General features: G+C 37.9%; 1 protein-coding gene across 2 annotated transcripts in view; it reads right to left on the bottom strand.

The window, feature by feature from the left end:
* The window catches only part of MDFIC (MyoD family inhibitor domain containing), a 42,389-nt gene that overhangs the window by 17,732 nt on the left and 6,858 nt on the right, over positions 1-17,799 (bottom strand). For both annotated transcript variants that reach the window (XM_083400078.1, XM_083400079.1), the window contains one exon: positions 15,663-15,794. In XM_083400078.1, coding sequence (XP_083256204.1) covers positions 15,663-15,794 — 132 coding nt within the window. The remainder of the gene's footprint in view (positions 1-15,662; positions 15,795-17,799) is intronic.

A 17,799-nucleotide genomic window follows, 5' to 3' on the forward strand; every position in this document is an offset into this window, starting at 1 on the left:
ACCTTTAAAATAGGAGGTATCTTATACATGGGGGCGTCTTATAGATGGAAAAATTCGGTACATACCAGTAGAAAAAATATATACAGTGGTACCTCGGTTTACGAACTTAACCTGTTCCGCAAGTCCGTTCTTAAACTGAAACCGTTTTTAAACCGAGGCACACTTTCCCTTACGAGGCCTCCCGTCGCCAGTGCCCTTCCACCGTTCAGATTCCATTCTTAGACCGAGGTAAAGTTCGCAAACCGGGACACTACAGTGGTACCTCGGGTTAAGAACTTAATTCGTTCTGGAGGTCCGTTCTTAACCTGAAACTGTTCTTAACCTGAAGCACCACTTTAGCTAATGGGGCCTCCCGCTGCCGCTGCACGATTTCTGTTCTCATCCTGAAGCAAAGTTCTTAACCTGAGGTACTATTTCTGGGTTAGCAAAGTCTGTAACCTGAAGCGTCTGTAACCCGAGGTACCACTGTACTTCTGGTTTTGCGGAGTTCGTAAACCAAATATTTTGTAAACCGGACTGTTCTTAAACCAAGGTACCACTGTATATCAGTAGTATATAAGAACTTATGTGGAACAGGCTTGTGACATATGGAAAAGAGACTTGCACTGTCGCTTGCATATTGGTCTCCTTTGTCCCCGACTCACCTGCAACAGATATGAAGGGGGGCAAAAACACCTCGGCCTCACAGAGTTGGTGCGCCTGACTCAGGCAAGAGAAAGGTCAGATAAGTCACACCACACTGTCCATTGCTGACCCTACCCCTGAGTCAAATGGTGGGATTTTGTAAGGGGTGGTGGGAAATCAATTAAAAAACAACGAATTGCACTTCTGACAGGAAACAGGGATTATAGGAACTCCATGTTGCCCAACATCCTCCTAGTAATAGCAGCCTTTGATTTTTCAAGAGAAGAAGGGTTTTCACCTACCATAAGGACAAAAACAATAGCTGATCACAGTGACCCTCTGCTTCTAGTGCACAAGCACACACATATATTACTGAAAACATAAAAGCCTCATTTATACCACTGTATGTCAAAATGACCTTAGTTAAAGCATTGGAAAAGGAAAAAATAATATTTGTCAGAAGAACTAGACCTGCAAATAAACATTTGCCTGGTTGCTTATGGGAAACAGGACATGCCTCTAAGCTAAAAAACAGTGAAGTTCTATAGTTCTGTCTTTCTCTCAGGCCTCATGGCTAACTAGATATGTGTGGTCAGGCAGGAAGTTTCTTTTTTAAAAAAAGCAGCACACACTCTCTTGCTCTTATAAGCAAGGCTGATAACTTATTATTTAATTCAAACCTTTTGGGTCGACCCAGCCTTTTAGAATTAAAGACACAACACCAAAGCTCCACTCAATCATAGAAGTATAAATTCATTTCAAGTACCTCCAGTGATCACAAGTACTCTTGCAATTCACTGACAAAAGGAAATCCCCAAAGGTGGTAGTAGGAACTTAAAATGCAATAGCTTTTATATAGAATACTCCCTTTAAGTGCATAAGCAGAGACAACTTATCCGAACCACTGGCATAAAACTCAACATTCCCCATTTCTATGCAAGACTAATTTGATCTTGTTCCATTTTCACCCTATGTAGGTATTGATAAAGAGGTAATCATCTCTGGGATGTGGAAGTATCTTGCCACTTAACAGTCTGGCAAGTAGATGCATTATTTGGAATTCTTAGGTATAAAATGTTATGCTTCACCAATTGTCAGCTGTTGGAAAATATGTTATCCTTTGTCAATAAATAAGAAGAGAGAACATAGGAAGAATTCTGTAAATCTAAATGACAAAGTTATTAGAATTGACAGTTATGACCTTTAGAATCTAGCAGAATTGGAAATGGTTGTTCGCAATTGTTTACATTTCAATATCATATTACAATACATGACACATGATCATCTCCCCTGTCTTAAAACATCAGGCCTATTTTCCCAATTAATGGGCAATACGAAGTCTTGGGGAAGTCTAGCCATGCAAAGTTATTTGTTTTACTTTCATTTTATTATTTTTACTAGGATCAAGAGATAAATTCTGCTCCCAAAGTACTCTTATTTCAGTAACATTAACATACAACTTTTTAGCTGACTGGCTTTAGAGTATTCACATATGATATGTAGGTCAAATCAAAAGTGAATAAAACCCCCAAATGTATTAGTTATACCAATTTAAATTTATTTTAACTTTATTGATAATTTTTCACTGGGGAGACTTGAATCTTATGGTTAAAATACACTTGAAACCAATTAGGAACCATATGACTACATTCTAGTATAAAGAATAAAAAGCATTTGACAGTTTTAAGATTAAGCCACAACCATTCAGTTTAAAACAGCAATGTTTTTACCTTATTTTTAAAGGTTGTGTATATCTTAAAGAAAAGAAAAGCGTAATGCGGGAACCGACACAATGCTTTCTTAAAACACAGTGATACCCAGGGACTTTCACTCTCCCTTTAATGATCCGCTGCTCTCATTCAGCTGTCTTTCTTTTTTTTTTTCAAATCTTTACATATGTGACAGCTCTGAAAAGTAGACCATAGACCATCTGGCATTTTCAGAGGTGTAACTTGTGCAAATTCAGCTCTACTGGGAACACAATGCTATCTCCTGCCTGCGTTATAAAAGATACAATAGAATGTAGAACTTATGAGTTGTTTTGAATTATTCATTTTTTGCCTGTATATTCAAGAAATTTTACAAACTCTGCATTTTGTACTACATAATCACATGCGTTAAAGGTACAAAGAAACTTTTTGACACCTCTTTTCTACAGAAAGATGGCATTTTGTTTGATATGTGAACATTCAGTGTCTGTTATATCATTCTAAACAGACCATGTGCTGCTACAAAAGCCCCCATTTTGCACTATATATGAGCAAAATTTTATTCTTGTTATTCAGTAACTAATTCAATACACATCAATATTTCCAGTACTAGATTTATGAACATTCAGCAGCTTAAATCCAGGATGGCATTGGTCACCAACTCGTGTGTGTGTGTGTATCTCACAACATAGAATGCTACCTTGTTAAATATCCACAATGAATAGTTTTAAACTGTCTTAAGAAATACTGTTCTTCCATGGTTAAAATGTTCTTAGAGTGCAGCAAAACCAGTGGATTTAGGTCAATCTTTTATACAGTGTTAATACTAGAAAATTTTCACCAAGAATGATAAGTATTGGATTAATGATTCAATAGAATGAATCACTTTTGATAGAAAACTAGCAGATAATGTAGCCAGTAATAACTATACATGAATCTGCTGCCTGTGGAAAAGCAATAAAAAGGCAATATATTGCTACAGCATATAATCTATTAGCATGTTTCACTGCAGTACTGTCATTGGCCTCTTCATAAAGCACACCTTAATATAATAACTTTTGTGTTACTTAACCAACTTTACACAGTAATTTAATTGTAAGGTAAGTAGATAGCATAAAATAGTTCCAGGAATTTAACATGTATTTATTACTAAAATTTTGGAGACTTGGAACGAAGTGATTACACACGTTCTTATTCTGATTTCAAACTTGCTGCAATTTCCAGCTGACAAAAAAGTATCGCTTGAATATATTTTGTGAACTGTGTTTATATAGACAGACTTCTTTTCATTGCACACAGACACACAATTTTCAAACAAATTAAAACTATTTTCAAACACTAATTAATAAACAGCTATAAGGACTGTGAAATGCACCATGGGCAGAATTCAGTTTTCAATATATGAGGGCACAAGTGCAAAAAAATGAGCAGTGCAATGCAATGCAAATCAAACAAGTATGTTCAAACAATGACATACTTAATTTATGTGGGTTATTTTGAGTTTGATTTAAATAATTTACACCTCTGAAGTTGGAAATATGTGTTGTTATTTATTTCAGAAAAGCTACTTAAATTTTGAATATGCAAATTAGTTTTTTTACATATTGAATAAAATTAAAATACTCCATGAAAAATTTGAGATACCTAGATATACAATATAAAAACAATAACAAGCACTCTACGCATCAGAATAATAACAGAATAATAATAAACATTTACATAGTTATTATTTTGAGTGTCCCAAGTACTTTCTTTCTTAAAGGTCCCTGGCCCTAAGGAAGCCAGACTATACTCCACTAGGGCCAGGGCTTTTTCAGTGATAGCTCCAACCTGGTGGAATGCTCTGTCCCACGAGACTAGGGCCCTGCAGGACTTCGGCTCCTTCCTCAGGGCCTGTAAGACAGAGCTATTCCGCCTGGCCTTCAGTTTGAATTAGCCTGATCCTCTATTCCCTTTCCCCCTGTCCTCTTCTATGAAGAAACCCTTTCTGGGACCCCACATTTAAATTCTTCCCTGGTCTCCTTGCTGGCTCTAGTAGGACCAACTTGGCCAGGTAGCCCTGGTGATCATTTGATGTCTACTGACTGGGTCCCCCCCCCCCCCATGACCCCTGAATATTTTAATTTTATTGATATTGATGCTGCATTTTATGTTGTATTTTATGCTGTTTTTAAGTCGCATTTTAATCAATGTTTTATATTTGCTGTTAGCCACCTTGAGCCCGGTTTTTAAACCGGGAAGGGCAGGGTATAAATAAAAAAAAAAAAATTTATTAATTATCATCATCATCATCCTCATATCACAAGCTTGGAGTCTTGCTGTCTGAGCAGCCCAGGATCTCCAGCCCTGGAGATGTCACTTTGGTGCTGCTAACACAGTGGTTTGACTTCAACCCCAAAGGCACACTCCACTGTCTCTCAAGACAGACGGTGCCCTTAATATATATGTTTTTTGTGTGTGTGCATGTGCATGTGTGTGTGCATGAACATGTTAGGGCGGACTATTGTTACGATTATTTATTACAGGAACCTGCTATGAAAATAACTATATTGGGATTTGCTCCACACTGCATCCCATAAGCGATGTTCAAAATGAAATACAAATTACCATGCTCCTTTCAAAATCAATATAGTATCCACATGCAATTTCGTTTTATGCAAGGGCTAGGGTTGGAAAATGCATTGTTTTTGATAGCAGAACATAGGGCTCCCTTGGATGAACGTGCAAAGGAAATGGGAGGGAATCTATTAGGTTAGTATTAGTCTGAATTTTTCATTTAAAGCATTAATTGGACTTGATACTTAGACCTGTGAAATATTTTGTCAAGCTGGATTTATAATATACTATGGAGGGTAAAAGTTATGTTTGAATCAGGAAGTCAACTCTTTATTTCCTGTGCCATGCTAAAAATCCATTAACACCTTAGACGATATGGACTATATAGTATCAAATACATTCATTGTAGAAGAATTGCCAGCCAAATCTATGCAACCACTAGCTTGAAGAGAGTTTGTCAGGTTTACAAATGTTTCCAGTGTTCTGTAAGTTAGCCTAAATTTGTATTATACATATTCTGAAACAGGTCCTCCATTTTGGTTTTTCAAAATGTCTGTATTAAGCCATAAAGATACAGTATCAATAACAATGCAAACTTTTACAAACTCTGACTAGCCTCCTTTCAATTCTTTACTGGGTAGCTATGCACAACCATCTGGAATATTAACATTCAAGTTGCAAGATATACCTCTGAGTCAACCTGTAAAGTGGCTTTTGTCAGCAATTATTTTTGAATATTTCCTAGGAAATAAGTAGCATATACTGCACCTTCTACATCACAGAAGGCATACATTAACTAAACAACAAGAAATGATCAAGGTACAATCCATCTTTTTAAAATCAATTTTTCATGCTGAATTTTTAATACCATGCTGACTTTACAAAGAAACTAAAGTACCAACTATCAGCCATCAACTATTTCTTTGGAACCTCCTCATGTTTTACAAGAAATACATCATTATGAAACAGGATTTCCTTTGTGAAGAAATACTCCAGCAAAATTGCAAGTAGATTTTTTTCCCAGAAGGTTTACTGAAAATTCCTCACTAAGACAGCCCAGAACTCCACTTACAGGATGCAAAAAGGATTTTTCATACCATTGTTCTCACTCTACTTAAAGCATTTTTGCAAGGCATCCCAAGAACACACCCTTTGTGCTGAGATCCTTAAGCCAGAAGAATTTCAACTATCCACTGCAAAAGCTATCTGTACTTCTAAACAAATATCAAATGTGATGGAAGTTAAAACAAACTTGATGCTTTCATAGTACAAATTGGAACCCAAGGAAAAATAAAGTTTCATTGGGGCTATAGGTAAAGGTAGTTATTACTCTGCATATTCTGGTGCATGGTTTTCTAATAAAAATAATCAAATATAGAGATTCAGGTAGGTAGCCGTGTTGGTCTGATGCAGTTGAAATCAATTTTAAAAAATTGTCCAGTAGCACCTTAGTTGGTCTCTAAGGTGCTGCTGGACAATTGTTAATTTTTTTAAAAAAGAATTCAAATAGAAAGAGAAAGTGTTAAAAGCAGGCAGATATTCCAAGGGCAAAAGGAGAGAAGTTTACATATCCCCTTTATATGCACTAGCCATTATAACTTAAGCAGGTGCCCCAGAGGTTTATCTGGGGTTCTGCTTGAATGCAGTCTAGGAAACCGGGTTCTACACCCCAAAACATGTATTTTGATAACATAATTTAGTTTCACCAAATCACTTATCTGCAATCAGTTTTGAGAAGAAATGGGTGCTGTGAAATACACTGAAACATAAGATCACCTTATACAGTGGTACCTCTGGTTGCGAACGGGATCTGTTCTGGAGGCCCGTTCGCAACATGAAAAGAACGCAACCTGCAGCGGTGCGTCTGCGCACACGTGGGTTTAGGATTCAGCCCTTGTATTACCAACAGGAAAATAATATCTGAAATGTAATCTTAGTAGCCATTTAGCTTCAAGAAAGAGCGGCCACAATAAGCCCATGTGTGAGTTGGGCGTTCTCTTCATGGCAAGCTATGAAATGCCAGTAATGAATACTAAAGTTGTGTTACCAGATGATGGGGAAGAAATCACTGTATTTGTACCTCTAGTTTTGTACATTTTCATAGCACTTAACTGGAACCACTAATTTTATGACCAATTACAACAGTGATCAACATTTTATAACGCTAATTTATAGTCTCCCTAACATTTTATGCATTAGTATTCTTGATCAGCATCTTACACCTTCATTAATCACATTATCAAGGGTGTTTTGTTTTCTGTCACATAAAAATTTATGAGGTCTCAGGGCAAGGCAGGTGGTTATTCCTCTAAGGGTTTTTTCCCATTCAGTTTCCTCTTTACATACCAGAACATGTTCCTTTATTTTTTGTTTTCTCAGTTAATTTGTTTTATGACAGTGCTTTAGGTTTATAATGCCAAAATACTATACCTACTAGACCATTACTCACAAGTACTGCAAACAACACTGGACATGCCAGAAATGCTATCAAAGGTTCCAGCAGCTTGGTGCTTGTTCAGAAGGGACTGCATTATTAACTCGTTATCATTCGTTTTTGCTGTGAGGCTTCCAGGATAGTGATGTGGAGCCACATCACATATTTTCTGCATTGCCACCTCCTGACACTGACAAAGGGAGACTAACACATGGGTGGCCAAAATGGTGCCCTTACAGATGTGGGGGCAGCAGGGGCAGCCTTGGCTGGCCACAATTGGCATCACTTTCATAAACATGTCTGGGGAGGATGTAGGCTTTTAATTGTTGCTGGCAAACCACATTAAATAAATCAGTCTTCTAAAACTTTAATTATCCATAGGTGATAAGGAAGTCCATGTAGGCAGGTAGAATTTTTTATATATGGTTAGGTGTGCAGGCTAGCAGGAGGCGGTGTTGCTTTCCCACCAGACCAGTTGGGTCCCATGCTGGCCACAGAGGAGGATACCTCTGCTTGTTCCATGATCAGCAAGATGAAGGATGAAATTCATATTTTTATATTTACTTGCCATAAGCAGATCCTTCAAATTTAGTAAAGGGTTATATCCAACCTGTTGTGTTCCACTCATACAACAGTGCTCTGTTTTCTCTGTGCACCCCCAAAATCTGCTTCAAATGGTCCTTCTCTACAGCTGATTTTGAGGTTACATAGGGGGCTGGAGATGACAGGAGAGGACAATGGGGTTCCACTGCATGCATGGAAGTCTGCAGTGCCTATGGAACTGCAATGTTGGGTGCACTACTATATTTCTGGCAAAATTATGACTTAGTACTGTATTATTTAATACAAAGAACTTAGGACACAATATTTATATTTATGACATGAAAGATATTCTAACAATACTACCAAAATAATTCCTAAGAGTACTCTTGACCATGGATTGCAAAGATAAACTTTCCTAAAAACTTATACACTTTCTTACCTAAAAGGAAGTAAAGTGTAGCTTATTTGAAATCAGTGCCAAACACTTTAGGTACAATACTGGTTTTTCAACTCCTCTCTCTCTCTCAACCCCCCCCCAAATGGTTAAAGCATTTTTCTTACTAGACTATAGAGTTTCATGTCCCTTATAAGCAGTGACCACAAGGTTTCAAAATTGAGAAAGAAAAGAAAAACACCAGTCATCTTGCTCTTGTAAATTTGTAAAAGAACATTCACAAAGGAGATGGCAAAGACAGCCATAATGGGATGAAATTATCCATGCTATTTTCCCCCCCAAGCAAGTTAAAATTCTGATCCTCCTCTCAGTTCACAGAAGAAGATATAAATCTCTATGAAATCATTATGCTCCCATAGTTTCAATATAGCGGAGGCCAGAGGTACTCAGAAGTCCTTATCTTGTGGAATTAACTGAATGGGCACCAAATATCAGCAGAGCTTTTTGCTTTATTTTGAACATTGTAAAGATATGCCATGATAAAATACATGCAGCATTTTTATTTTTACAAAAGACAACAGAATACTTCAATTAAAAATGCTCCTCTCCCTTTCAGAAATGTATAGAACAAAACAACATTGTCCTGTTAGAGCTTATTTAGCGCACACCACATTTACAAATATTTCCAACATAACCAATGTTTTTGTGTGAAATTTGGTTATTTTTCAAAAACACTTTGTACATGGAAAAATGTTTAACACACACAGTTGCTACAACCATGTGTAAATATTTTCTTATTTTTATTCAATAACTTTCCTTTCCTTTCCCCTTCCAAACTTCATGGAGAAGAATCTACTGGTGAAGCCACTAAAAGAATAATAATTCTATTTTATTTTTAAAAATCGAATACAGTCATACCTTGGATCCCGAACGCCTTGGTACTTGGACGTTTTGGCTCCTGAACGCTGCAAGCCTCCGGGTGTTCAGGTTTGCGAATGTTCTTTGGAACCCGAACGACTGACGGGACTTCTGCGGCTTCCGATTGGCTGCAGGAGCTTCCTGCAACCAATGAGAAGCTGTGCTTTGGTTTCCGAAAGTATTGGAAGTCGAACGGACTTCCGGAACGGATTCCACCCGACTTCAAAGGTACGACTGTAATTGGAGTGTTCTTAACTGCAGTGCCTATGTATGCAAGTATTTTCACATAGAACATAACTCCACCCCAGTTCCATTGTGTGTGTGTGTTTGTGTACATGCGCGCGTGCGCACGCACACACACACATACACACACACATCCTCACACTCCATATCAAGCTATTATGTGTCTTCTACAATTCACATCCAGCCTTGTCTTCTCCCCTCCATTGAGCTACACAAGCTCCCATTCCCCATAGCAATCTTGATGGGATACTGCCGCACTCCATGTACCACGGCAGAGAAGCATTAGTCCCATTGTTTTCAGGGCTTTATAAGTGAACTGTGGTATATTTATAGCACAGGGACACAGCTCAAGTTGTGAATATTTCTAAGTGAAGTACTCTTCACACATACTGAACTCCCTCTAGCTCAAAAAGGAAAAGGCTTAAAGCCACACATAATATGCAATATATGCCTGCATTTCCAAGTACAAATTATAAGTAGCAGCAGTTCCAACTCTCATGCCCTAAGCAAAATATAATTACTCAGCTCACCACAAAAGTGAAAGAAACCAGGTCTGCTATCCTCCTCCTTACATCCTTAAGAGGCAACTCTTAACCACAATATCTCTACATTTTAAATTTAAACCATAACACAGCTCCAACTGATACTAACTATAAATGTTCTTAAAAACAGTCTCCAGCCCTGAAAAAAGTGCCAGAGAAAAGGCCTCATGGACTAATACCACCTTCTAAAGTCAGAAGTGGACAAAATTACTGGATTCCACTCCAGTATAGTATTAGTACTGAATAAATGAATTCATTGGCAATTCCAGAGGTGCATCTCTGGAATCTTTCTCATAGCTGAATTCCACTCACTAAAAACTTGCAGTCTTTAGATACATAACAGGCTGTATATTCATGCACTGGAGCCTCCTGCCCCAACTTGACACAGTGACATCAAGTCCTGTCATGCAAGAGGCCTCCATATCTATTTGGCAAGGTGTACAACATTTCCCAAACCTCCAGATGCATAACAACACAGTCAAATTCTGGTAGATCTCCAGCCAGGTTCAGTGTGGTTCCAAGGCAAGTGAAAAGGCAAAACCTATATATGTGAGAGGCAAAACCTATATATGTGAGAGTCTGTCACTATCTATATACCACTATTAAGTGTAGACTTATATCTGAAAACTGAATTAAATCAGCTATGCAGCCACTACCCATTCTAGTTAACCCTTGGTACACAGACAGATGTAGGCAAGGCTGCTTTTGTTCATAGTTACGTTCAAGGACGGGACGCGGGTGGTGCTGTGGGTAAAACCTCAGCGCCTAGGACTTGCCGATCGTATGGTCGGCAGTTCGAATCCCCGCGGCGGGGTGAGCTCCCGTTGTTCGGTCCCAGCTGCTGCCCACCTAGCAGTTCGAAAGCACCCTTAAGTGCAAGCAGATAAATAGGTACCGCTTTATAGCGGGAAGGTAAACGGCGTTTCCGTTTGCTGCGCTGGTGAAGGCTCGCCAGAGCAGCTTCGTCACGCTGGCCACGTGACCCGGAAGTGTCTTCAGACAGCGCTGGCCCCCGGCCTCTTAAGTGAGATGGGCGCGCAACCCCAGAGTCGGTCACGACTGGCCTGTACGGGCAGGGGTACCTTTACCTTTACGTTCAAGGACAACCTGCAGAGCACACAAATACAAAGCTATTCCATTCAGATATATACCTTATATAGACTCGAAGAGAGCACTATTCTCATATACAGTGGTACCTCTGGTTAAGTACTTAATTCATTCCGGAGGTCCATACTTAACCTGAAACTGTTCTTAACCTGAAGCACCACTTTAGCTAATGGGGCCTCCTGCTGCCACCGCGCCACCGGAGCACGATTTCTGTTCTCATCCTGAAGCAAAGTTCTTAACCTGAAGCACTATTTCTGGGTTAGCAGAGTCTGTAACCTGAAGCGTATGTAACATGAGGTACCACTGTAGATGGTAGTAAAATGTATCTGTGAGTATTTACCACACCATTTTTGTTTAAAATATCTTGTGCTACTGAAGGACTGGTTATTTTGGAGATGGCTAACATTTTAAACCATCTTACGCCTTTATAATTTGGCAAAGTATCTTATTTTGTGTTTCAAATGCTAAATATGGTTAATTGAATATATCATTATTCTAGAAAATTGCAGACTATCACAATGCCAGTTCACTTACTCCACAGTATTATTTCAGGAAAGGTGTGGGCAGGTTATTTTTTTATTTTTATTTTTGTATGCTATACACAGGCAAGCTTCTTTGAAATATACTGGAACCAAATGAAAACATACATCTTAACATAAAATGCAGCTTTATTTCTGGTAGGTTCATAAGGATGCATTACAGCTACGGGGCAGGGAGCGATTTAAGTAATATTCGCTTCAAACAATATATTGCTTTATGTACTTTATTTAAAAAGCATCAAAACTTTAGTTGCTAATTGGAGTTATGGAGAGATTAACAAGGAAAGGACAGTGACAAATAATTAGGACTTTCCATTGTTAAGATAATGATCTTCCGACTTGGGGTTCACATTACCTAAAACTTTTTGGATTAATGACTGAACATGCAGCATAATTGTGTGCATGTCTACTAACAGGCAAATCCCACTCTGCTCACTGGACCCTGCACCCAGGCAAACGAACATCAGATTGTTCATACATAATAAAAATAGCAAACATCAGTCTTAGGCAGGAAAGCAAAGTTATTCCCCCAGATAACACACTGCCTGTAGATTTAGTCCTCTTTCGAATCATCACTATTAATATGACCAACACTTTTTGAACAATTAGAAGATAGTAGCCTCGTGTCCTTTTCTTAGATTTAAGTTCAGTATATATGGGTAATTCTTAATACAAAGCTTGATAACACTGACAGTTCTTTCTCATTCAAGCGCTGGCTCCAGTCGTCTGAAAACATTCATTCATTCAGTCAGTCAGTCAGTCAGTCAATTTGTATGCCACTTTTTCACACACACAAAATCACGCTCAAAGAAGCTTACAACAAAGAAAACAGGAATACATTTCAAACCAACACTACAAAAATAATTTCAAAATAACACAGCAAAACAATAGCAAATATAACAGCCATACAAAAAAGCACATTTAAATACTATAAATTCAACAAGATTAATAAAACATGCAGCATCCAATAGCAAAAATAACAAGGGAGCTTCACGGTTTCACCTTAGTCCTAGAAAGACCCCTCCCATGATGTTGCAGAAGCGTCTTATAAGGGGTGGGGTAGCTGGAAACACCCCATTATATAAAACATCATGTAACTGAGCAATGAAAGTCCTGTACATTATTAAAATCACTCTTTGAAAGCCATCACATCATCTGACTGGATAAATAACTTTGGCACGAAGTAGCTTTCAGTATATTTTCTGTTGGGCCTCAGTGTAAACTAACCCAATAAGGAAACTCCACCTAAGAGCTGAGAATGCAATAGAGATTTCACACAAGCAAGGTATTATCTGATATGACTGATCATGTGAATCAGTCCTAAATGATGAGCCCCTCAGAGAACAATTCTCTAATGCGGACACTGAAAAAACTACCACTTCAGTTTCTCTTGCACTGTGGGGGATTTTTATTTATTTTTATTTTAGTACATTAGTGCATTACCTTGAAAGGCGCTTGTTCTACATTTTTTATGGCTTGGGTTTACCAAATTTCTCCACTTACTGAATAGTACACAACATATCCCAGAAGTTTATCCTCCCCACTCCCTCCAATATGGATAAAAATACCCCTTTCCAGAAAGAACAAGGTGGATGTTTAGTGAAGAAGAGGATAAATTTGAAGCTGAAATGATGGATGGCAGTGACCTTTCTATCTGTAAAACTTCAGCATATAATAGGCTATTTAATCTTGAGAACTGGATTATTATTAATCAATTATTCATGACAGTTTGAATATATGGGAGATGCTTCTTGTTTTCTTAAATATCACAAAGCTGAAGTCCTGTTTGAGCAACAGGAAGATTAAATCTGAACAAGTCTACAAGACCCATGCCTATTGCTCCTTCAACTTCTATTGCTTATTGCTATAGAATATCGAACAAATTGTGCTGAATTAACTCCTACTATGGTAATTTTGCAGTAATGTGTGTCATTCAAACAAAGAAAAATAATGGAAAAACAAGTATATTGGTGGAATTTGGCAGAATAGGCTATGTTCTTATGTGAATGGTGACAATGGAATCAGACAGCTTCTCTTTTCAAGGAAAATGTCTCATAAGATCCTAAAGGGGCTCAAATTAAAAGCTGAAATGATTGGCTGCGTAACATTGCACTTTGAAGGGTGAAAATAGCAAGGCATGATGTGACAATAGTATGTTTACTTGCGTTATGGATACAACTCTAAGTTTACTTCTCATTTTTTTATTTTTAACTTCTCTTAATTTACTAGGAAAATGTCAATTTTAAAGAAAACACAAAGAAGGAATCGTTGGATGAAGCCTGGAGAAGAGACAACTAAGAGGAGATGTAACAGTCATCTTCAAATATCTGAAAGGCTGTCACATACATGATGGACCCTATTTATTTTCTGCTGCTCTATGGAAAGGGTGAGGAATCTCAGGCCACAAGGTCAAAAGCAGCTCTTTAGGTCTCTGTTTGGCCCTCCGTCAGGGTTCTCCTTAGGTCATGTACCCTCTCCCAGGTCTCTGTGTCCATCTTAAGTGCTTTTGCCTAGATGGAACATGCTCATGAACATTGATGATGCCTCTTCTTGCTAATACCTGGAAGGAGAAGTGGGATAGAATCATGGACCTTTGTGAGGCTGGAATGTATCCTACTGTGGAAGGCAAGTGTCATATCCACTTTTGCTTCTCACTATGCCTGTCAGTGCTATGCAGCCCCTGGAAAGCTGCTTATGAAAGAATGTAGCTCTCAGGCTGAACAAAACTCCCCAGGCCTGATCCACAGGGTAGAAGCTGAAGCAAGGTGTCCAAATGACAAGAACAAGAATTAAGACTGAACATTAAGAAGAATTTCCTGACAGTGTTAAGCTGTTTAACTGCCCAAAAGTTATTATCTTGCTGTATTTTTTTTTTTACAATAATAAGAAAAGCAAAACATCTGGAAACATTTATAATGGGAAAGCTAAGAAGACTTATAACAAACAGAGCAATATTTGAAACTGCGTAGGTGGATAAACAATCCATTTGGAAGGAGAAAAAAATATTGAGTCATTAAAGCAGCAGTAAACAGAAAGCAAGTCTCTTGTTAAAATTATGATGCGTATTATGTTCAAAGCAACACAGAAAAGCAAATTCCTTGGCAAATCAGTCTTACTTAACAATTCTTATTTTTTTTCCAAATAATTGCTTTGTATGTCCTCAATCCAAAATGTTCACTTTTGACTGATTCCATTTTCTACACAATGGAATACTCATATCTTTTAATTCCAATGCAGTTTTACTAGACCATTAAGGAAGACCCATCAAGAACATGTGCTGCACGAAACATGCAAACCATCATCCCAATCTTCTAAAGCCACTGATGCAGAAGTGAAGATTTTACACATAAGACAACTTCCTACATACACCACGCTTTCCTGCACACCCTCATTTATTGTTGTGAACATCCCTGTTCACTGCAGACCTGGAAATTAGGAACATAAGAACCTGCTGGATCAGGCAAACACCCCCTCTAGGTCCAGCATCCTGTTCTCACAGTGGCCAACCAAATGCCTAAGGGAAATCCACAAGCAGAATTTGATAGGACTGGCCCTATATTATCCCATCTGTATGAGGGGGAGACAGGCAAAAGCAGATAATTGGAGCCATTAAGACTAGCTACTCGCGGAAATCAGGCTGGATGAAATTTGAATTTATAACTTGAAAACTTGAATCACTGCCTTCTGTAGAGAATCTGAAGGCACTCTCCTCTCTCCCTAACACACAACAAGACTGACAAATCTCAAGATTGTTCGAAGGGCACTTGCTTTGGAAAACAGCATTATGGGATCTTAAAATAATAATTGCACGGATGCGCTGCCTGACATGGTATAATGCATGTTTGCTCAAGTCACAAAAACAGCTTGTTTATCTCTAGGTACTCTTTGATGATGAAGACTGACAGAAATCATCCCTGAGAAGAAATTCTATTGACACACATTACAGTTCTACACAAATGCATTTGACACAGATTTAGCTACATCAACAGTCAGTACAAGATTACACTAAAAAGGCAAGTCTAAACAGCAGCAATTAGTTCTGGAAATACTTACTTCTGATGAGGTCATCACCAGTGCAATTCCCCCAGACAGGCTGGTCCTCTGTATCTACTTGTATATTTGGGTTATTTGAAGGTTCTCTGATCTCTCTCTCTCCTAGCGCTGTTCTTCCTCTATCACATTTTTCTAAACAACAACAAAGGATTACACTATAAGCAATTTAAGAAGATTTACCCCTTCCTTTCCAAGCTGCTTTATCAACAAGAATATACCAAACCGTTCTCTTATAAATTGTTCATGGCTAAACTGCAAGAGTTAAGTATTAGCAAAGAGATTAAGGATAATTAAAACTATATAATGATTGTTCTCCCAATTTATTATTCAGTTGCAGCAAGTTAAGAAAACTACTTCTCCTTCTGTCCTAACCATTCCCACACTGAAACATACTAAGGGGTAAAGAGACTTCACGCTTGTAGGATCTGCTTTGGTGGTGGTGGTTATTACTTGATCTCGGGAGTTCCGCAAGCTGGAGCCAAGTGTTTGCATAGTGGCTCAGAGGTCCAGACTTAGAGTTAATGAAGGGTAAACAGTATCTTAGAACATATGATTAGCACAGGAATTTATTTTGAGAACCAAAACCAAACTCTCAGTCTCAGCCCTTTCATGCAAAAATCCACTCCAGGTTTTTCCCTTGGTTTTCTTTTCTTTGTAGTCTAACTGAGAGGGTGAGTTTTATGTGGAATCTACACACATATAAAAAAATGTTCTGAAAACGCTTTTTAAAAAAGCGTTTTTAAAAATACATTGAATTTTCCATAAGGCTCGCCATCTAGTGTCACATTGTATATTGCACTTAAAACACACTTAAAATGTTTTATTTGCAGCTGTATAGCTGAGTCCTTAGTTGTTGCTGTTGTTAAACAGCTGGAACCTTTGCCACCTACTGTAAAAATGATATCATTTTCAAGTATTATTTTATATACTTAAGCATTTCTGTACCAGCATTTACAAAATGGTCAGAGTGTTCCACAATTTTTTTAAAAAAATGCATAAATACCTAATATAAAACATTTAAACAGCAAACTAAAATATCAGCATTAGTATCAGCATCAGAAGTTCCAGCTGTATTGTAATTCTATAATACCTATAGTTCCACATCTGTGTACTAAATTAAAGCAATGATGGTGCAAGGCACACCGCCATAAAGAGGTCATTCCAAAGTGTTGAAGCTGATACTGAGAAGGCCTTACTAGATGCCCTCTCATTTCTTACATCCTCAGTTGAAAAAAGCACCAAAAGGCCAACCTGCTGGTCTTATAAAGTGTTGGTCACATGGGCAAGACATGTTACTATGGCAAGCAACCCCATTGTTTGGCTCTCCTGTGAGATCTCCCTCATTTCAACATCACTGATCACATGGGATGAAACCTCAAAAGCGCAACAATCATGTTCCCTCTGTAACACAGGACTGGCTCTGTGTTATTGGAAAGCTGTGTTATTGGAGTTATGTACAATTAAAAACTTTGAACCTCCAAAGTTCTTCACAGTCCATTTGAAAACTTAAACTCCAAAGTACTTTGGCCAGAATCACAAGAAAGGGTGAGTCATGCTGCACAGATACTCTCTCTCTCTCTCTCTCTCTCTGTGTGTGTGTGTATGTGTATGTATGCATGTTGCTGTTTAGTCATTTAGTCATGTCATATATGTATGTATACACAGGGTGAGTCCTTTAAAAGAGGCCCCATGGATACACAGTACACATGTTCCACGGGGCCTCTTTTAAAAGACTAATCCTATATATATATATATATATATATATATATATATATATATATACACATACACACACACACACACATGCATAGAAGCTGAAGATTTCTGATACACAGAAAAATAATGTTACATTCATATATCTAAATTTAAGAAAAGCACCAGTCATATGAACAAAATCCTATTTAATAAAGCAATTCCAAATATCTTTATGTGGCCAACTTTTGAAGTGCTTTCCAGCCTACATACTTCAGCGATTACACAAATACCCCCAATCTGCACTATTTTAGAATTGGCAAACATAATTAAAGGGAAAGCAAATTTTGCACAAACATTTTGAATTTAGGAAGTGCATTTTAGATACTTTCATGGCCAACCTTTAGATATGTGTATTGTAGTTCAATTAAACAATGTACCGGTA

The sequence above is a fragment of the Podarcis tiliguerta genome (genome assembly GCF_965153285.1).
Source record: "Podarcis tiliguerta genome assembly, chromosome: 10".
Classification (NCBI taxonomy): Eukaryota; Metazoa; Chordata; class Lepidosauria; order Squamata; family Lacertidae; genus Podarcis; species Podarcis tiliguerta.